Here is a 23,179-nt window from a genome sequence, read left to right as displayed (position 1 = left end):
TGAAAGTCAGGTCTTTTTAGAAAAATGGAGATCTCTGCTCCAGAACTCCCATATTCCAATATAAACAAGATTAATATACGACAATTGTATTGATAATAAACACCTTTTGGCTGCATTCCTGGACCGTTCTGGTTTACTTACAGTCCATGGAATGCATGGAAGTCCGAAACTTCCTCTTTGCTCCTTGTTTGTGTCCATGGGCCCTCATTCCGAGTTGTTCGCTCGGTACTTTTCATCGCATCGCAGTGAAAATCCGCTTAGTACGCATGCGCAATGTTCGCACTGCGACTGCGCCAAGTAACTTTACTATGAAGAAAGTATTTTTACTCACGGCTTTTTCTTCGCTCCGGCGATCGTAATGTGATTGACAGGAAATGGGTGTTACTGGGCGGAAACACGGCGTTTCAGGGGCGTGTGGCTGAAAACGCTACCGTTTCCGGAAAAAACGCAGGAGTGGCCGGGGAAACGGTGGGAGTGCCTGGGCGAACGCTGGGTGTGTTTGTGACGTCAACCAGGAACGACAAGCACTGAACTGATCGCACAGGCAGAGTAAGTCTGGAGCTACTCTGAAACTGCTAAGTAGTTAGTAATCGCAATATTGCGAATACATCGGTCGCAATTTTAAGAAGCTAAGATTCACTCCCAGTAGGCGGCGGCTTAGCGTGTGTAACTCTGCTAAATTCGCCTTGCGACCGATCAACTCGGAATGAGGGCCATGGAACGCAATTGAGACACACAGGACCTGATATGAACAGCCTCTTAGTGCGCACTCTCTCCTTTCTTGTTCCTTTTATGAGTGTGATGCTGTTGGAAACAAAAGATAATTAAGAATAGAATCATAGTTTTTAAAATATCCGATTAAACATATAAAACATAAAGTTTATTGTGAATGCAAGTATTTTATATATTCCGATATGGGTGGAAAATGCTGTAAAACTGTTAGTAAATGGACTACTAAAAACAGTATAGATTTACATTTACTGTAAGTAGAAAAAAAAGTTGAAAAACTGGAAAGTTTTAAAATTAAGAAACAAACTCACTAAGAAGGAATGCATGGTGTTGAAAACACTCCAAAAGTACAACAACATAATAATAAAGCCATGCGACAAAGGAGGAGGAGGAGTAGCTGTTATAAATAAGGATGATTATATCAAAGAAATTAACAGACAACTAGAAAACGCCAAAACCTAAGTATATGAAACCCAAAACTGATCCCACAGCTAGAATTAAGTCCAATATGAACAAATTATTACAGAACTTCCTGGACAAATATAGCATCTCCAAAAGAAAATTGGCTATCTGAACATGACAGATCCATCAATACCAACGATATACTGTATGTCCTACCAAAAGTCCAGAAAAATGCAATAAACCTCCAATTGTTGCAGGGGTAGGCAGTATCACCACGAAGTTATCAGAATATATTGACGCTTACCTATAATCTCAAGCTATTTGAACCGAATCACATCTAAAGGCCCGTACACACTGGTCGATGTATCGGCCGTTCTCTTGAACGGCCGATACATCGCGGGACCGTCGGCCAGTGTGTACGGGCGATACGTCTGTGAACTCCGTCGTTCACAGACGTATCGCGTCGGCCCCGCAGCACAGCCGACAGCCAATATATCTAACGATATGCTGCGGCGGCCGGCGGAGATTGACAGGTGAACTGGGCGGGCGCGCGCTCGCGCCCGCCCAGTTCATGACGTCAGTCCCCCGACGGATCGGGCTGTGTGTATACACAGCACACTGCCCGATCCGTAAATAGATATATCTGCAGATCAATTGATCTGCAGATATATCTAATAGTGTGTACCCACCTTAAGAGATACCACAGACAGCCTTCAAAAAATGAAAACCATCAAATGGAAAGATGATATGCATATGGCAACAGTAGACATGGAAGCACTGTATGCATTGTTCCCGTAATTTCTGTTCTCAAAATCTTCCAGCTTATCCTGCGTGGAAGCTACCACTTTTTCATGGTTATATATGGTAGTGTGCGCAGTGGTCAACTCATCTTCCAAATCCGAAATCCTCTGTTCCACCTCATATAGTCGTTGCTCATGTTGCGTGAGTTGAGTAACGTTAGAGTCCAATGATATTTGGAGAGGGGCCAATTTTTGATCAAGCAGTGTAGCAAGAAGGTGTGTAAGTTCCCTTGTAGGGAACGAGCTGGTCGCCTCTGAAGTGGGAACAATCAATTCCGGTCGTTTGGGACTGTTGCTGGGACCAGCAGCAGGTGAGACAGGGGAGGCAGGAGTGGAGAGTTCCTTACCACATCCTTTCCCCGTTTGGTTACCCCGAAGTCCCCGGACTGGCTTCTCCACAAACTTATCCATAAGAGCGGCAGTAGGGAATAGTAATCAGAGTCAGGCAATCTGAGGAGTTGAAATGGTGATGTATCCGAACAATGCCTATATAAGAGTGTGAGCAGGAGAATGAGAGATTCCGCAAAGCTCCAATAGTTAGCACAGTAAATGATGAGGGAGAGCTGTAATGCAGTGTGACTCCAGCAACAGCTTCAATAGCATGTATCAGCCTGTGACTTGTGAGGAGGCAGCCTCTGCCGTATTTTGTGCAGCTGTAACAATACTGGCCAGCTAGAGATATAATGGTAGCAGGGTGGGGGGGGGGGGGGGCTGAATGGTCACCTCTACACCTTAAGAGCACATTCAGACAAGGGGGGGGGGGGGGTATGGGGAGAGAAGTCACAGCGTGCTGAAGCTCAGAGAGAGGAGGGAGCGGCTGCAGCAACAGCGCCTGGCTGATCCAAGATGGCGGCAGCACCCTACCAATGCAGGGCTTGGATCCGTGGTTCTGTAGGAGCGGGGAGGTGGTGAGTCCCCGCTGCCGATGCCAGGACCCTTACAGGCGCCGGAGGTGTCGATGGCCGGGGTTTCCCGCACTCTACCACTCGTGGGTGACAGCCGAGACGGGAGTCAGCGGGGAGCTCTGTAAGCTAGCGGCCGTGCTGCGCAGTCCGCCCACCGGAAGTCCCTTGATATCTTAAAATGTGATTCACTTTAGATAATGCAGGCACTATAGGTCCCTGACCAACAGGGGGAGTAAGAGCCAGTGATATCACAGAGGATACTGAAGAATATGCAGGTATTAATGAGAGAATAGTTTCAGTGAGTGGATAGAATCACACAATATAACAGAAATGTCCAGGAGCAGAAAGAAAAAGTCTTGAGACGGTAATGGCAGCTGGTACTAACCAGGGATTAGTCACGGGATTGTTTTCTGCAGCAAGTTGGTGGCTGTAATCTGAATTGGAGCCTGACTCCTCCATTCCGTACCTGCAGAAGGTCAGTGACAGTCTGGGGCTGACTTTCTGTGTGTTTCCAATGTCCACCACAGCTTCCGGTGCCCGTTTATTTTAGTTTTCACTGTCCCAGGGGTCAGGGGAGAGTGTTTAGAAAGTGCCCAGTGAATCCAAGATGGCGGCCGTGGGCGGGAGCATTCACTAAAAACGCTCAGATTCTGGTGAAAACGGGTCGGTGAGGAGCTGGGAGTAATCTCCTCTTGCCCACCGCTATCTCATGTACCCCAGGTAATTTTTGTGGGGTGTAGCTCCCGGCGCTATGGGTGTTTAGCAGGCGCCCTATGTATATGGAGCAGAGAGCTTACTTAAAACACGGCCCGCTGCTGAGTCCGCCCACCGGAACTCTGTATCTTGCTTTTTTGACCAATAGCACAACTTTAGTAAATCAATTTCATTATTTATTTTTTTCATTTGCTATGTAGATGATGCAACCCGAGTACTTCTACATGGAAGTGAAGACTACATTAATGCAAGCTATGTGAATGTAAGTAAATAAAGTACTTGCAAAATGATAATACAGGTTTAAGATATTTGTCATGTTCATATGTTTCAGTAAAAATAAATGTCCTCTTCGTTAAAATATAATTTTGCGTTTAAAATTTTTTACTATACTGTATATTAATATACCTGTTGAATGCATATATTTCACATATCACTGTTTATTTATCATGCAATACTTAACCACTTAGCTTACGATTATTCTGGCGAAAAACAGCTCAGAAATTGTCGGATTTATTTTTATTTAAAAAAGCTTAAAAAGTATTTTTTTAAAAATTAATATTTTATAAAAAAAAAATACACCCACAGTAGGTGGTGTTTTACACCCCCCACCCACGTGGGGGGCCCTAATTGTAAAATCACTAACCACCCCCTGTCAGAAATAGCCCCTCCAGTGGCAAAAGATCCCCAGCTTTACCCACCCCCACCCCTCTAGTGGTTATAGACCCCCTCACCCCAGTGTCAATGCTCCCCCTACACTGTTTAGTGCTACCACCCTCCCCGTGTGTCCCTATGTGTGTAATGTTTATTTCTCTAGCGTCCTAGTGGATGCTGGGGACTCCGTAAGGACCATGGGGAATAGATGGGCTCCGCAGGAGACTGGGAACTCTAAAGAAAGATTTAGTACTACCTGGTGTGCACTGGCTCCTTCCTCTATGCCCCTCCTCCAGACCTCAGTTAGAATCTGTGCCCGGCCAGAGCTGGGTGCTTTTAGTGAGCTCTCCTGAGCTTGCTAATAAGAAAGTATTTTAGTTAGGTTTTTTATTTTCAGAGAGCTTCTGCTGGCAACAGACTCTGCTACGTGGGACTGAGGGGAGAGAAGCAAACCTACTAACTGCGGCTAGGTTGCGCTTCTTAGGCTACTGGACACCATTAGCTCCAGAGGGATCGAACACAGGACCTGACCTTGTCGTCCGTTCCCGGAGCCGCGCCGCCGTCCCCCTCGCAGAGCCAGAAGCCAGAAGCCGGCGGGTTGAAGCAAGAAGACGTCAAAATCGGCGGCAGAAGACTCCTGTCTTCATATGAGGTAGCGCACAGCACTGCAGCTGTGCGCCATTGCTCCCACATTACACCCACACACTCCGGTCACTGTAGGGTGCAGGGCGCAGGGGGGGGGGGGGGGCCTGGGCAGCAATTAGATTACCTCCTGGCAAAAGCAGCATATATACAGTTGGACACTGTTATATGCATGAGCCCCCGCCATTAATTTTACACAAAATGGCGGGACAGAAGCCCGCCGCTGAGGGGGCGGGGCCTTCTTCCTCAGCACTCACCAGCGCCATTTTTTCTCCACAGCTCCGCTGAGAGGAAGCCCCTTAGGCTCTCCCCTGCAGAAGCACGATAGAGAGGGTGAAAAAGAGAGGGGGGGGCACATGAATTTGGCGTAAAAACAATATATACAGCAGCTACTGGGTTAACACTAAGTTACTGTGTGATTCCTGGGTTAATAGCGCTGGGGTGTGTGCTGGCATACTCTCTCTCTGTCTCTCCAAAGGGCCTTGTGGGTGAACTGTCTTCAAATAGAGCATCCCCTGTGTGTGTGGTGTGTCGGTACGTGTGTGTCAACATGTCTGAGGTAAAAGGCTCCCCTAAGGAGGAGATAGAGCAAATATGTGTGTGAGAGGGTGTCTCCGTCGACAACGCCGACACCTGTTTGGATATGTCTAAGTGCTAAGGTGAATTTATTGCACAAAAGATTAGAGAACAGACAGGAAATCTACCCATGTCTGTCCTTATGGCACAGAGACCTTTAGAGTCTCACAATGCTCACTATCCAAAATAATAAACACTGATATCGACACGGAGTTTGACTCCAGTGTCGACTACGATAATGCAAAGTTACAGCCAAAATGGCAGAAAAGTATTCAATATATGATTATTGTAATAAAGGATGATTTGCGTATCACTGATGACTCATTGTCCCTGACACAAGGGTACACATGTTTAAGGGGAAGAAAGCTGAGGTAAATTTCCCTCCTCTCATGATGAAAAAAGAGCGGGAATCTCCAGACAAGAGACTGCAGCTTCCCACAAAGTATTCTCAGGCAGTATCCTTTCCCCACTAGGGCCAGGATATGATGGGAATCTTCCCCTAGGGTGTCACTAGCTATTCTCAGGGATCCTGCAGATAGCGTGAACAGTCTGGTACACTACTCAGACCGGCGATTGTGTCGGCATGGGTTTATAGCGCTGTGGCAGCGTGGACAGGTGCCTTATCAGCAGAGACCCTAGTATGCATATAGATATATATATGTATATATATATATATATATATATATATTAAAGATGCTGTCTTAAGAGATATGTATATATATATATATATATATATATATATATAAAACATGCCCAAAGAGACATGAGTATACCAGTGGCGTGCGGTGAGGTCAGTGGCTGGTGAGGCACTGCAGCCATAATGCCAACTGAGTCCTGCCGATTACCCCTACCACCGCCGAGACGATACCTGCTACCGCCCCCAAGCCGATGCCTTCTACCACCAGCGCTAATGGCCACTGCCCACTCAAATGTCCTACAAAATCGCCACCATCAACCACCCTGGCCCCCCTGCCGCTAATTCGCATCTCAGTCCAATGCCGCCACCGCCAATGCCCGCAGGCACTTGTGATGACCAGGTGGCTAATATATTGTACATTTTTATAAAATAAAAAAATAAATATTAGGGAGAGGGTGACGCCAGGGAGGATGACAGCAGTGGGTGACAGGGAGAGGGCGACACTGACAGCATTGGGTGATAGCAGTAGGTGACAGGGACAGGGTGATGTCAGGAAGTGGGTGACATTGAGAGGGTGATGCCAGGGTGAGGGTGACAGCAGTGGGTGATTCCAGGGAGAGGGTGACAGGGAGAAGGAGACACTAGGGAAGGGGTGACAGGAAGAGGGTGAAGCCACAGACAGGGTGACAGCATTGGGTGACAGTAGGCAGGGAGAAGGTGATACTAGGGAGAGCACATTACTTTCAGCAATATAAAATACAACATAAACAGTACAGCCTGGGGTCTGCGGAACAGCACGTGTGAGCTTAGACCATGTCACACTGAAGCGCTTGTCACTCTTCCCTGCAAATCCCGGCCAGCCCCTGCCTTTGCTGCAGCCGGTAACAGAGAGAGGAAATAGCAAACCTGCTCATCCTCCAGCACTTCCTAGCTCCACCTGTACAGGGTCACGCTGTCCGCTGAGTGCACTGCAGGCTGCTAGGAATAGTGGATACGGAAGAGGGAGAGAGGAGGTATAGTGTAGACGGGAGAGGGAGAGAGGAGGAATAGTGGAAGAGGTAGAGAGGAGGAATAGTGGTAGATGGGAGAGGTAGAGAGGAGGAATAGTGGAAGATGGGAGAGGTAGAGAGGAGGAATAGTGGAAGATGGGAGAGGTAGAGAGGAGGAATAGTGGAAGATGGGAGAGGTAGAGACTAGGAATAGTGGGAGACGGGGGAGCAGGAGAAGGCAGCAAGATATTTACCTGGCTGTTGTGTACTGGCTGGCAGTCTCTGCAGTAACTATGTCCACCAACACCTGGACCTGATACTGTCTGCACCAGGAGAGCTGTAATGCCGCTCGCATGTCCTGAGCTCTTCGTCCCAGTGTCACCAAATATTTTGCTGTGCAAAGTGATGTCATGATACAGCCAAGTTTTACAAAAACCGCACCCACAGAGTGCATCGACAGGAGGTGTATCTGCTGCTCGACTGGACCAGACTGTCAGATGGCCAGTGTGGCCCTGCTGGAAGACTTAGGTGATGAGGCAATGGTCACAGGACAATTATGCCCACTCTGCAGAACACTATGTGGGTATATAGGACTGGCCCTGCTGCAGCACCACCACTGCTGCCTCTCCATCTATGGGCTGCTGATGACCAGTGACAAATTGCTAAGAGTGGGCTGCCTGATCACCGAGTTGGCACTGTGAACTCCATGCACCATGGAGGACCCTATGGCGCCCAGGCCGCTGTCCCAGATGGTGTCCTCACTGCGGGTGATTAGGCTGCCGCCCTGAGGGTCCCTATCATATTCTGTTCCTTAGAGTCGCGGTCTAGTTTGATGACACGGAAGTGGGAAGCGTAGGCAGCAGCGGCGGCCAGGGGCTTGTTACTGCCAGGGTCAGATTAAGCCTTTGGGGCGCCATGGGGCAACTAAAATTCTATATTGCTGTGTCTACTCTGCCCCTGCATAATAGTAATAATAATAATAATAATAACAACAATAATAGAGAAATAAATATGACAGGCATGATTTGCGGGGTACATGGGGGCAGTGGGACAAGGGAGGGTGGCCTCTGTGCAGCCATGTGCCAGGCCAGCTGGAGCACCCCATCACAGCTGCTGTCATTGTAAAAGGCAGGGGAGGGCAAAGTATGCACACACAGTAACATACACAAACATACTGTAGAGGGCCAGAAACTAGTGCCTTACCTGCCAGTGCCCCAACAGGTATTTGATTGTGATGGGAAAGATCATGCCCTCTTCATGCAGCTGGTGCTGCATTCAGTGCCCATTCACCTTGCAGTAGCCTGGGCTGAGCTAGAAGAGTATGGAGCAGAGCCCCCAGGCATGCGAGTAGAGTACAGAGCACATTCATTCCCACACGACCTGCTTTAGATCCGGCACTGGTGCTGAGGCCAGAGTCTGGTGCTAAGTGTCGGACACCCACCAGCTCCCCCACCTGCTGCAGACTGGGGGAGCTGGGATCTCAGAGCCGGGGGCACATCTACCCCAGGGAGGCTGAGAGGCTGCTGCTGCTGCTGCTTCTTCTGTGCTCCGGGTCACTGGGGGAGTACAGCGCAGACATCCCGGCACCCAGTGTGGTCCTCTTCTGTCAATGCAACCCAGGTATGGCAGTTGCATGTGAGAGGAGAGGGAATCGCGGCCGTTCCTCCACCTCAGGTCGCACTGCACTTGGCAGCCGCTGTGTGTTACTGGGGGACGAGCAGGTGCATAATAAAGTAATGTTAATAATAATTAGTGCTCCCCCATCCCCCCGCTGCCCCGGGAATCAGCCAATCACATGAGATCAGTGACAGGGGCGTGTTTGCATGATGTGGGCTGTCAGCACATCCCTGTCAAAGCGGCACTTCTAGAGGTGCCGCTTATAGGGTTTTTTTTTAATGGGGTATAACTGTCCGATACCTGGCCCCGCCCCCCGCTTCCGGCCCTTCATCATTGACAGCGGGAGGCACTGAGAGCAGTGCCTCCAAAACACATTTACACTTTTTTAGTACGTAAAAAAATGATTAATATAATGCAAAGGCTAAAGCAGATACTTATGACACAAAATATGTGTCATAAGTATCTACTTTGTACTTTAATCATTGATGACAGGGGAGGCACTGCCTCCCCTGACTGCACGTCCCTGGAGTATACTGGGTCCTAGAGTCAAAGCTATGTCGATTTCTGCTTGACGTGTCCTGTAGAATATGCAATGGACAGATGATGCCGACTTAAAAGGCATATGGAAGGCTGAGGATTGTGTGGAGAAGGGTTCTCGGACCTGGTCTCCACATCTATAGCTGGTAATTCTGATATTTTGCCTTATATTCCTGCACAGCCTAGGAAAGCACGACATTATCAAATGCAGCTTTTCGAATAAAGAAACAAGAATGTACGAGGTGCGTCCTTTCTGCCAGAGGGGGGGGCAGAGGAAAGAAGCTGCACAACACAGCTAGTTCCCCGGAACAGAAGTCCTCCCCGGCCTCTACAAAAATCCACTGCATGTCGCTGGGGCTCCACAGGCGGAGCTAGGCCCGGTGGGGGCACGCCTTCGTAAGTTCAGCCACAAGTGGGTTCACTCCCTGTTAGATCCCTGGGCAATAGATATTGTGTCTCAGGGATACAAGCTGGACTTTGAGAAGATGCCCCCTCACCGACGGCCCTGCCGGCTTCCCCCCATGAGGGGGAAACAGTGTTAACTGCAATTCACAGATTGTATCTTCAACAGGTGGTGGTCAAGGTTCCCCTCCTTCAACAAGGAGGGGGTTATTATTCGACCATGTTGTAGTCCCGAAACCAGACGGTTCGGTCAGACCCATATTGAATTTAAAATCCCTGAACTTATACCAGAAAAGGTTCAAGTTCAAGATGGAATCGCTAAGAGCGGTCATTGCAAGCCTGAAAGAGGGAGATTTTATGGTGACTCGGGACATAACGGATACATACCTTCATGTCCCCATTTATCCACCTCATCAGGTGTACCTCAGAATTGCGGTACGGATTGTCATTACCAATTTCAGAGTTGCCGTTTGGTCTCTCCATGGCCTGGAGAATATTCACCAAGGTAATGGCGGAAATGATGGTGCTCCTGCGGAAGCAAGGTGCCACTATTATCACGTACTTGGACGATCTCCTCATAAAAGCGAGATCAAGAGAGCAGTTGCTGAACAGCGTATCACTTTCTCTGGAAGTGTAACGGCAACACGGATGGATTCTATATATTCCAAAGTCGCAGTTGGTTCTTACAGCTCATCTACCTCTCCTAGGCATGATCCTAGACACAGACCAGAAAAGGGTTTATCTCCCGATAGAGAGACCTCAGGAGCTCGTGACACTGGTCAGGAATCTATTGAAAACCAAAACAGGTGTCAGTGCATCACTGCACTCGAGTCCTGGGAAGGAGGGTGGCATCATACGAGGCCATTCCCTTCGGCAGGTTCCATACGAGGACCTTCCAATGGGACTTACTGGAGATCACATCTTTAGATGCATCGGTTAATCACCCTATCCCCCAGGGTCAGGGTGTCTCTCCTGTGGTGGCTGCAGAGTGCTCTCCTTCTCGAAGGTCGCAGATTCGGCATTCAGGACTGGGTCCTAGTGACCACGGTAGCAAACCTCCGAGGGTGGGGGGCAGTCACACAGGGATGAAATTTCCAAGGGCTGTGGTCAAGGCAGGAGACTTGCCTTCACATCAATATCCTGGAACTAAGGGCCATATACAACGCCAGTCAAGCGGAGACACTGCTTCGCGACCAACCGGTTCTGATTCAGTCTGACAATATCACCGCAGTGGCTCATGTAAACCGCCAAGGCGGCACAAGGAGCAGGGTGGCGATGGTAGAAGCCACCAGAATTCTTCGCTGGGCGGAGAATCACGTGCAAGCACTGTCAGCAGTGTTCATTCCGGGAGTGGACAACTGGGAAGCAGACTTCCTCAGCAGACACGACCTCCACCCGGGAGAGTGGGGACTTCATCACGAAGTCTTCACTCAGATTACAAATCGATGGGAACTGCCACAGGTAGACATGATGGCGTCCCGTCTCGACAAAAAACTACAAAGGTATTGCGCCAGGGCAAGAGACCCTCAGGCGATAGCTGTGGACGCACTAGTAACACCGTGGGTATTCCAGTCGGTCTATGTGTTTCCTCCTCTTCCTCTCATACCCTAGGTGCTGAGAATTGTAAGAAGAAGAGGAGTGAGAACAATACTAATTGTTCCAGATTGGCCAAGAAGGACTTGGTACCCGGAACTGCAAGAAATGCTCACGGAGGACCCGTGGCCTCTGCCTCTCAGACAGGACCTGTTGCAACAGGGACCCTGTCTGTTCCAAGACTTACCGCGGCTGCATTTGACGGCATGGCGGTTGAACGCAGGATCCTAGCGGAAAAAGGCATTCCGGAGGAAGTTATTCCTACGCTGATGAAAGCTAGGAAGGACGTGACAGCAAAGCATTATCACCGTATATGGCGAAAATATGTTGCTTGGTGTGAGGCCAGGAAGGCCCCTACAGAGGAATTCCAGCTGGGCCGGTTCCTGCACTTCCTACAGTCGGGAGTGACTATGGGCCTAAAATTAGGGTCCATAAAGGTCCAGATTTCGTCCCTATCCATTTTCTTTCAAAAAGAACTGGCTTCACTGCCTGAAGTTTAGACGTTTGTTAAGGGAGTGCTGCATATTCAGCTCCCTTTTGTGCCACCAGTGGCACCTTGGGATCTTAACGTGGTGTTGAGTTTCCTGAAATCTCACTGTTTGGAGCCACTTAAGACCGTGGAGCTAAAGTATCTCACGTGGAAAGTGGTCATGCTATTGGCCTTAGCTTCGGCTAGGCGTGTGTCAGAATTGGCGGCTTTGTCATGTAATAGCCCCTATCTGGTTTTCCATATGGACAGGGCAGAATTACGGACTCGGACGCAATTTCTGCCGAAGGTGGTGTCTTCTTTTCTTTTGAACCAACCTATCGTGGTGCCTGCGGCTACTCGTGACTTGGAGGACTCCAAGTTGCTTGATGTAGTCAGGGCTTTGAAGATCTATGTAGCCAGGACGGCTGAAGTCAGGAAGACTGACTCGCTGTTTATCCTGTATGCATCCAACAAGCTCCTGCTTCAAAGCAAACCATTGCTCGCTGGATCTGTAGCACGATTCAGCAGGCTCATTCTGCGGCGGGATTGCCGCATCCAAAATCTGTAAAAGCCCATTCCACAAGGAAGGTGGGCTCTTCTTGGGCGGCTGCCCGTGGGGTCTCGGCATTACAGCTTTGCCGAGCTGCTACTTGGTCGGGTTCAAACACATTTGCAAAATTCTACAAGTTTGATACCCTGGCTGAGGAGGACCTTGTGTTTGCCCATTCGGTGCTGCAGAGTCATCCGCACTCTCCCGCCCGTTTGGGAGCTTTGGTATTATCCCCATAGTCCTTACGGAGTCCCCAGCATCCACTAGGACGTTAGAGAAAATAAGATTTTACTCACCGGTAAATCTATTTCTCGTAGTCCGTAGTGGATGCTTGGCGCCCGTCCCAAGTGCGGACTTTCTGCAATACGTGTATATAGTTATTGCTTAATAAAGGGTTATGTTATGTGGCATCCGTTGAGTGATGCTCGTTTGTTGTTCATACTGTTAACTGGATATGTTATCACAAGTTGTACGGTGTGATTGGTGTGGCTGGTATGAGTCTTATCCTGGATTCCAAAATCCTTTCCTTATAATGTCAGCTCTTCCGGGCACAGTTTCCTTAACTGAGGTCTGGTGGAGGGGCATAGAGGGAGGAGCCAGTGCACACCAGGTAGTACTAAATCTTTCTTTCGAGTGCCCAGTCTCCTGCGGAGCCCGTCTATTCCCCATGGTCCTTACGGAGTCCCCAGCATCCACTACGGACTATGAGAAATAGATTTACCGGTGAGTAAAATCTTATTTTTTATTATATAACCCCCCCTCCTCCCCAGCTTGTGAAAGGTATTTTGGAGGCCTCCTATATGCCACGACCTCATGTCATGTTGCTGGGGCCATCCATCCCTACATGCCCCCACTGTGAGCGCACGCCCAGCGGGTCATCCATCGCTGTCCGCCCCCACTGTGGCTTCTCCCCTCTCACAGTGGGGAACGTACAGCGATTGATGACCCCGGCGGCTGTGGCCCCCTGCAGCCGCCGGGCGTGCGCTCACAGTGGGGGCATGTAGGGATGGAAGGCCCTGGCGGCTGCGGCTCTCTGCAGCCATCAGCATACACTCACACTGGGGCAGACAGTGCTGGATGATTCCGGTGGCTACAAATCTCTGCAGCAGCCAGGTGAGGGTGGGTAAGGCTTGCCACGGACAGTCTGAACACTGTGGGAGGATCCGAGGGTGTAGGGAGACCAGGGGGCTCCTTGAGATTGGAAGATATTGCCACAGCCGCCCAGTAGGTGTTACTGACTGGTCGCATCTGATGCGACCATGTCAGAGAAAGCCCAGCCTGGTGTGGTCGCATCGATCAGGCAAGTGGTTAAGGCTTATTTACTACTTGTTATCTTATTACTAAAAATAAATACAAATAAAATACTGCTGTACTCACCCCATGTTTTACATTTTCAAGCAGTGTCCTGTATAGAAAACAGGGCTAGTGCTAGGGTGTTTGGCACCCCCCTGCAAATTATATATTTGCACCCTCCCATACATAAGAAAGGGACTATGCGCTAAATGCATGTGTCACAAAAGGGGGTATGATCTCAAAGGGAAGGGGAGTGGGCACACAACAGTACCCCCAATTCAAATGACACCACACAATAGCACAATCTTATTCACAGTACACAACATGTAGTGCCCCTGATTCATATTACACCATATAGTAGTGCCCCTTATTCACGTTACATCACACAGTAGAGCCCCTTAATACTGTTACGCTAAACAGTAGTACCCCTTATACACAATACCCACAGTAGTACTCCCTATACACATTATGTTCACAGTAGTAGTGCCCCTTACACATAACGCCCACAGTAATAGTGCCACGCATGATGCCCACAGTAGTAGCACCCCTTACACATAGTGTGCACAGTAATAGTGACACACGTAATGCCCACAGTAGCAGTGCACCTTATACACATAACACTCACAGTAATAGTGCCCCTTACATATAACATCCACAGTAATAGTGCAACACATAATGCCCACAGTAGTAGTACCCCTTACAAAAAACATCCACAGTAGTAGTGCCAAAAATAATCCCCACAGTATTAGTTCCCCTTACATATAACATACACAATAGTAGTGCCCCTTACATATGTCCACAGTGCCATGCATATTTCCCACAGTTGTAGTGCCCCTTACATAGAATGTCCACAGTACTAATGACCTTACACATATATCCACAGTAGTAGTTCCACACATAATGCCCACAGCAGTAGTTCCTCACTTAATGCCCACAGTTGTAGTGCCACACATAATGCCCACAGTAGTAGTGCCCATTACATACAATGTCCACAGTAGTTATGTCCCTTACTGGCATATTTCTATAGCAGTAGTGCCACACATAATGCCCACAGCTGTAGTGCCACACATAATGTCCATAGAAGTACACCTTACACATACTTCCACAGTAGTAGTGCAACACATAATGTCCCCAGTTGTAGTACCACACATAGTGCCCATAGAAGTACCCCTTACACATGTTTACACAGTACTAGTGCCCCACATAATGCCCACAGTTGTAGTAGTACCACACATAATACCCATAGTGGTAGTGCCCCAGGAAGCCCTTAAGCCTCACCCTCCTACAACCACAGTACATATAACAATCCTAACACAACCCTCCCCCACCCCCCAAACAGCACTATGTAACAGAGGGCACTTTGAAGCTACCCCCCCCCCTCCCCCTCACGTAGTCCATAGCTACCGCTGGGTCCCTACCCTCCCACAGTCCTCTACTACCGCTACACCGCCATCCCATGCAGTCCTCTTCTACCACTGCACCCTCTTCCCAGTGAGATTACTTGCAGGCTCACCTCACCTCCTGTATCCCCTCAGGGCGTTTGTGCTGCTTGGGAGTAACCCATTACCTGGAGAGTGAAGGGACGGAGCTTGAGGGACCTGACCCAGGGAGCCGCGCTACACGCCGGTGCCACTGCCTGTCATTCAGGTTGATAGGCGCAACGGCAGCCAGCAGAAACAGCACTGGGTAGCAGAGCGGGGAGAGCTCCTCTTCACCATGGTGCCTCCCTGTATTGCATACCCCTGCTGAGCGGGTAGCGTGGGCACTGGCTGGAAGTCTGAATAATATGGATTGCTCAAGTCAATATATATAAAAGAAAATTACAGATCTGTTCTCATACATCTCGCCTTAAAACGCCACACAGCAGGAGATACCTGGCATGACTGAGCTGACAGGTCACATGCAACTCTGTTAGCAACAGGGGTCTTTTTTGCCAAAATTATTTGCATCATGTAATTAAGATGCACAATCAGACTCTGCTGATTAAAATGATTTGCAACGTGCCTTTATTCTGTGTACGACCGCGGCTGTATCTGCATACGAATTGGAAAACACTGTAGCATTGCATTTCATATGCAGTTACAGCCACGGTGTATTTGGACACATCTGTATGGGGGCCGATTCTAAGTCAAACGCTTATGCAGAGGCCCCATGGGTCTGCATGTGGAAGGCCAGCCAGCCCACAGTTTTTCCTGTCATCATTATTTGTATCAGGACTTGCGCCAACTCCATGGTGGTGGAAAATATTTGGCCCCTCTCTATCCGCATGTTACAAATTAGTAAGGAACTCTGCTTACGTCCCCACAACACTCCATGACACCCCAATGAGATTAATCCGTTCCAAAAATGGTCACCATACAGAAATTCCCTGTTCATGGAAAGAATGGTCCATCAACGGACAGATCATCAATACACTAAATCTTTTAATCTCCATTGTATGCATGTGCATTAGGCAATCGCTTTCTACAATACATGTGCTTTCCACTTGTTTCCGACTCAGAATCAGGCCCATGAAGCATAAGCAAATACAAAATATGCAATAGACTTAGACCTGTAACAGCACTGTTTACATTGTAGCAACTATAAGACCTAATGAGATGGTATCACCGCTGTCCCTGGCTGTAGTGTATGGGCAACAACACCTGCAGCTGTCAGAATCAGTAGCTGCAGGTGTTGGAACGGTTAGTGAAACTGACCGTTCATACATCGCCCCCGCATATTGACTTGCTATATTACAGATAGCAGCACCAATATGGACAGGAGCGGAGCACACTTTCCAAATTCATACATGGGGGACAAGCGGTATCAGTGCACATAATTGTGCGATACCGCTTCTCCCCCATATCAAGCCTTCTCACATCTACTCCTGAGTCTCTGAATCCATATGCAAAGTGCTACAATATACTTTTTTCCATTCTGTAGTGCTCCATATACAGACTCAGTCACACACAATATATGTGTCATACTGAATATCATATTAAAAAAAAGATGCCAATGTTAGCAGAGTTGACTGTACCTTTCGGCTCACTCACACCAAGCATCTCGCTCTACATGGCATAAGCCCCTTGCCCATCTCCAGTGCCGGATCTCACCCGGGAATTGGAAACGGGTCCTTCCCGGGTGGGATCCGGTATTGGAGCCTAAGATCTAGAGATGTGTGGCTGGCACTTTACGTGTTTTGTGCTTTGGTTTTGGTTCTAATTCCATTTTCGTGTTTTGGTTTTGCCAAAACCACCCTTTCGTGTTTTGGTTTTGGATGTGGATGAATTTTTTTTTTTAAAACATAAAAAAACAGCTAAAATCACAGAATTTGGGGGTAATTTTGCTCCTATGGTATTATTAACTTCAATAACATTAATTTCCACTCATTTCCAGTCTATTCCGAACACCTCACAGAATTGTTTATAGGCCTAAAAGTTGCACCGAGGTGGCTGTATGACTAAGCTAAACGACACAAGTTTGCGGCACAAACACCTGGCCCGTCTAGGAGTGGCACTGCAGTTACAGACAGTATGGTACAAAAAGAAACTAGTCCCCAAACAGCACATGATGCAAAGAAGAAAAAGAGTTGCAAGATGGAATTGTCCTTGGGCCCTTCCACCCACCCTTATGTTGTATAAACAGGACATGCGCACTTTAACAAACCAATCATTTCAGCGACAGGGTCTGCCACACGACTGTGGCTGAAATGACTGGTTTGTTTGGGCCCCCACCAAAGAATAAGCAATCAATCTCTCCTTGCACAAACTGGCTCTACAGAGGCAAGATGTCCACCTCATCATCATTCTCTGATTCCTCACCCCTTTCATCGTGTACATCCTCCTCACAGAGTATTAATTTGTCCCCTCTGGAATCCACCATCACAGGTTCCTGTGTACTTTCTGGAGGCAATTGCTGGTAAAGGTCTTCCTGGAAGACTTATAATTCATTTTGATGAACATCATCTTTTCCACATTTTGTGGAAGTAACCTCCTACGCCGATCTCTGACAAGATTACTGGCTGCACTAAACACTCTTTCGGAGTACACACTGAAGGGGGGGGGCAACTTAGGTAAAACAAAGCCAGTTTGTGCAAGGGCCTCCAAATTGCCTCTTTTTCCTGCCAGTATACATACGGACTGTCTGACATGCCTACTTGGATGCTATCACTCATATAATCCTCCACCATTCTTTCAATGGTGACAAAATCATATGCAGTGACAGTAGACATGTCAGTAATCGTTGGCAGGTCCTTCAGTCCGGACCAGATGTCAGCTTTCGCTCCTGACTGCCCTGCATCACCGTCAGCAGGTGGGCTAGTAAATGTTATCCTTTTCCTTGCATCCCCAGTGGTGGGAGAAATTGAAGGAGGAGCTGTTGACAGGTCATGTTCCGCTTGAGTTGACAATTTACTAACCAATAGGTCTTTGCACCTCTGCACACTTGTGTCTGCTGGAAAGAGAGATACAACGTAGGCTTTAAACCTAGGATCGAGCATGGTGGCCAAAATGTAGTGCTCTGATTTCAACAGATTGACCACCCTTGAATCCTGGCAAAGCGAATGAAGGGCTCCATCCACAAGTCCCACATACTGTACTTTGCAGGATCGCTCCGTCTTAGCTCCTCCTTTAATATATCCAGCTGTTTCTGCAAAAGCCTGATGAGGGGAATGACCTGACTCAAGCTGGCAGTGTCTGAACTGACTTCACGTGTGGCAAGTTCGAAGGGTTGGAGAACCTTGCACAAGACGGAAATCATTCTCCACTGCTCTTGAGTCAGGTGCATTACACCTCCTTTGCCTATATCGTAGGTGGATGTACAGGCTTGAATGGCCTTTTGCTGCTCCTCCATCCTCTGAAGCATATAGAGTGTTGAATTCCACCTCGTTACCACCTCTTGCTCCAGTTGATGATGGGCAGGTACAGGAGTGTTTGCCGGCGCTCCAGTCTTCAGCACGCAATGACAGAATGCCGAAAGTGGCCCACAATTTTCCGGGCCACCGACGGCATCTCCTGCACACCCCTCTCATTTTTCAAAAAATGCTGCACCACCAAATTAATTGTATGTGCAAAACATGGGACGTGCTGGAATTTGCCCAGTTGTAATGCACGCACAATATTGGTGGCGTTGTCCGATATCACAAATCCCCAGGAGAGTCCAATTGGCGTAAGCCATTCTGCAGTGATGTTCCTCAGTTTCCGTAAGAGGCTGTCAGCTGTGTGCCTCTTATGGAAAGCGGTGATACATAGCGTAGCCTGCCTAGGAATGAGCTGGTGATTGCAAAATGCTACTATTGGTGCCTCTGCGGGAGGCCATATATCTACCCAGTGGGCTGTTACAGTCATATAGTCCTTAATCTGCCCTGTTCCACTTGTCCACATGTCCGTGGTTAAGTGGACTCTGGATTCAACTGCATTTTTTAGGACACTGGTGACTCTTTTTCTGACGTCTGTTTACATTCTCTGTATCACCTGCCTAGAGAAGTGGAACCTAGATGGGATTTGATTCCGGGGACACAGTACCTCAAACAAATCTTTAAGTGACTCTGAACTAATGGTGGATACCGGACGCACCTCTAACACCAACATAGCTGTCAAGGCCTCCGTTATCTGCTTTGCAAAAGGATGACTGCTGTTATATTTAATCTTCCTCACAAAGGACTGTTGGACAGTCAATTGATTACTGGAAGTAGTACAAGTGGTCTTCCAACTTCCCCTCTGGGATGACGATCGACTCCCAGCAGCAACAACAGCAGCGGCAGCAACAGCAGGCATACCACTCAAGGACCCTACGGAGGAACCCCGGTTAGGAGAGGACTCCTTAGTCTTGACAGTGACATGTGACAGTGACAGTGACAGTGACATGGCCTGCAGGACTACAGACGTTCCTGAGTGAGGAAGTTGACGTTGAGAGAGTTGGTGTTGTGGCTTGCAGGAGCTTGGGTACAGGGGGAAGAAGGGATTTAGGTATCAGTGACTTCTGATAATTGCGCAGCAGGTGACGTATAAGGGAGGATGTTCCTAGGTGGTTAAACATCCTTACCCCTACTTATTACAGATTGACAGAGGCAACAGATGGCTTGACACCTGTTGTCCGGATTTGAGGAGAAATAATTCCACACCGAAGAGGTGGCTTTTTTGGTAGTTTGCCCAGGCATCACAATGGACTTCTTCGTCCAAAGGACAACAGGTGTCTCCCCCGGTGCCTGACTAAACAAACCACATCACTATCAGAATCCTCATCGTCAATTTCCTCCTCAGTGCCAGCAACACCCATATCCTCATCCTGGTGTACTTCAACAGTGACCTCTTCAATTTGAATATCAGGAACTGGACTGTGGGTGCTTCTTCCAGCACTTGCAGGGGGCGTGCAAATGGTGGAAGGAGCCACGTCTTCCTGTCCAGTGTTGGGAAGGTCAGGCATCGCTACCGCTGACACAATTGGACTCTCCTTGGGGATTTGTGATACCATCTCAGAGCACAAAGTTCTTTTCTGTGCTCTTTCCAGCTTAACTCTTAATTTTTCTAGCAGGAGAATGAGGGCTTCCATCGTCATGTGAAGCTGAACCACTAGCTATGACCATAGGCCAGTGCCTCAGCCGTTCCTTGCCACTCTGTCGTAAATGGCATATTGGCAAGTTTACGTTTCTCCTCAGACGATTTAAATTTCTTTTTTTGGTTCTTTTTACTGAACTTTTGCTTTTTGGATTTTACACGCCCTCTACTATCACATTGGGCATCGGCCTTGGCAGACAACGTTGATGGCATTTCATCGTCTATGTCATGGGTAGTGGCAGCAGCTTCAGCACAAGGAGGAAGTGGTTCTATTTGATCTTTCCCTATTTTCTCCTCAAAATTTTTGTTCTCCATTATTTTTTGGGAGTTATAAGAGACAATATGCGTCACAGGAATGACTGGAATTACTGATGACACAGGACACTACCAATGGTCTGATGCAGCCTAACAGGTTGTTATAAATAATTGTTATACTGCAGCAGTGGATATATAGCAGCAGCGTATATCGCCACTGGAATTACTGTTGACACAGGACACTACCACTGCTCTGATGCACCCCAACAGTTTGTTAATAATAATTGTTCTACTGCAGCAGTGGATATATAGCAGCAGCGTATATCACCACTGTAATTACTGATGACACAGGACACTATTACTGCTCTGATGCAGCCCAACAGGTTGTTATAAATAATTGTTATACGGCAGCAGTGGATATATAGCAGCAGCGTATATCGCCACTGGAATTACTGATGACACAGGACACTACCACTGGTCTGATGCAGCCCAACAGGTTGTTAATAATATAATTGTAATTTGTTATACTGCAGCAGTGGATATATATATAGCAGAAGCGTATATCGTCACTGGAATTACTGATGACAGAGGACACTACCACTGGCCTGATGCAGCCCAACAGGTTGTTAATAATAATATAATTGTTATTTGTTATACTGCAGCAGTGGATATATATAGCAGCAGCGTATATCGTCACTGAAATTACTGATGACACAGGACACTGGATATATGGCAGCAGAGAACGCTAACACTGTGACTGATGCAGCACAATACACTGAGTGACTACATCGGACTGGTCTGCACAACACAGCACCACTCTACAGCTACACTGGCTATATGGACTGGACTGAGCAGCACAACACTTGTCACCCCACTTTCCCGCCCGAATAAACAGAGACTGAGCACACTGAATACACGTCCTCTCACTCTCCGAGACTGGAGTGAAAATGGCCGTGACGCATGGAATCCAAATCCCGCGAGAATCTGACAGCGGGATGATGACGTTTTGCCGAGTTCGGGTTTCCGAGTCAAGAGGGAAAATCCGAGCCTGGCTCGGATCCGGACTCGGAAGCCAAAGTTCGGGGGGGTTTGGTTCTCTGAGAACCGAACCCACTCATCTCTACTAAGATCTGGCTTCCCAACCCGGCAATATGCCGAGTCGGGTTGCCATAACAGCGGGGGGCAGAGGCGGTGCTAGGAGATGAACTCATCTCTGCGCCACCTCTCCCTAAGTAGTGAACAGGTCCCAGGTCACATGCCACTGACCCGATATTCAACCCGGGAATAATCCTTTTTATAACTTGGGTTAAATTACTGGGTCAGACATCCTGGGAAATCTCCATGGGCCCTTTCACATCACACAGTGACCCGTGTTGACCCGGCAGTATATCAGTTCAATACAGGGTTATTTGTGCGATGTGAAAGGGGTGATATTGAGGCTAGATGTATAAGGACACATCTGTCCTTCTGAGACCGTTAAAGGGGAATGTACAGTATTAAAGTGATGTGGCTCGTGCTGCATTAACACTTCCTGCTTCACCTCATTAGCGAGGCGAAGCAGAAAGTGACATTGACAAAATGTATGAACATCTTGTTTGACTAAGCGGAGGAGTGAAAACTCTGCCCTCCAGCGATGTCCATCCGAGCATACAGCACATCAGCTTAGTGTTGATGCACTGTGTCTCCCTGCCTGGCCAGCTCCACTGCACATGTGCGTGATCTTGCTACTCGCGCAAGATCACACATGCAGCCTGGAGCCGGCACCCGCCACATCCAGGGACAGCTCTGCCCCTGCTGTGGAAATAGGGCATAGCTACCTGCAGTTGTCGAAATCTATAGCTGTAGGTGTCGGAAAGGTCAGTGCTACTGACCGTTCATACATTGCCCCAGCATATCGGCGCCCCTGTCACTGTGCATACACAGCCACTGTAGTACATGGGGGAGAAGTGATATCAGTGCACATAACTTGCGCTGGCTGATACCACTTCTCCCACATAACGAAGGATAATACATTTACCCCAAAATATCTTTTGAGACCTTTAGGTGTAATATACACCTATGGGTGTAACATAGGGGGAATTCAATTAGTTGCAATACCGTGGTAATTTACCACAATCAGTCTTTTCGTGGACATTGCAAAAAAAAGCTTATCACGGGTTTGCACACTCCTGCGATTTGACCTATCATATTGCAAATTCACGAAAACTGAATTCTTGCGATAATTATTGACGTCAATACCAGAGAAGAATGTAGGATAAAATGGGGTAATCTGCCTGTGCCCCATAAAAAATGCAAACTAAGATAGGAAAACAGTATAGAAGTATGTTAGTGGTCATAATAAAATAATTTGGGTCACTTATTGGGTCAAATGGCTGTTATATGCATTTTTCTAAAAAGTAAAAGAATGATAGAAAGCAAGTGCTCAAATTAAATTGGTATAAGTATATATTTGGGTCATATTAATCCACTCTCAAAATAACAAAAATTATTACTCCCACTTGCAAGTCTAAAAAACTTTTCCCACTCATAAAGCACCCCAATATACCTGTCCCATATATTGTACCCTAATTTTCATCATTTTGCATATTTTGACCAAAAAAATTATTGGCCAATTAAGAATATTTAAAAACTTCTAATTGCCTAATTTGTCATTCATGGGGGTGTCCCAGGTGTCCTGAACCAAATCCTGACATTTTTACCTTACAATGGGGATTTTCCCCAAGCTTATCAGCAGCTCATCAACCAATTTGTATAACCACAATTTTCAACAATGGATCTTTTCTTGAAATTGGTAACTACTACAGGATCTACTAAATACTTTTGTTTCTCCGGTAGGGTCCACAGGTTATCCACAGGTTAACATTAGGATATGATGATGCGACAGC

The 23,179-nt window shown here is 47.7% G+C and overlaps 1 protein-coding gene across 3 annotated transcripts in view; it reads left to right on the top strand.

Moving 5' to 3' along the window:
* PTPN3 (protein tyrosine phosphatase non-receptor type 3) overlaps positions 1-23,179 on the top strand; it is a 1,027,556-nt gene that overhangs the window by 798,756 nt on the left and 205,621 nt on the right. For all 3 annotated transcript variants that reach the window (XM_063922728.1, XM_063922729.1, XM_063922727.1), the window contains one exon: positions 3,751-3,812. In XM_063922728.1, coding sequence (XP_063778798.1) covers positions 3,751-3,812 — 62 coding nt within the window. The remainder of the gene's footprint in view (positions 1-3,750; positions 3,813-23,179) is intronic.

The sequence above is a fragment of the Pseudophryne corroboree genome, chromosome 5, assembly GCF_028390025.1.
Source record: "Pseudophryne corroboree isolate aPseCor3 chromosome 5, aPseCor3.hap2, whole genome shotgun sequence".
Taxonomy (NCBI): Eukaryota; Metazoa; Chordata; class Amphibia; order Anura; family Myobatrachidae; genus Pseudophryne; species Pseudophryne corroboree.
This window is presented reverse-complemented; position numbering and strand designations above follow the sequence as displayed.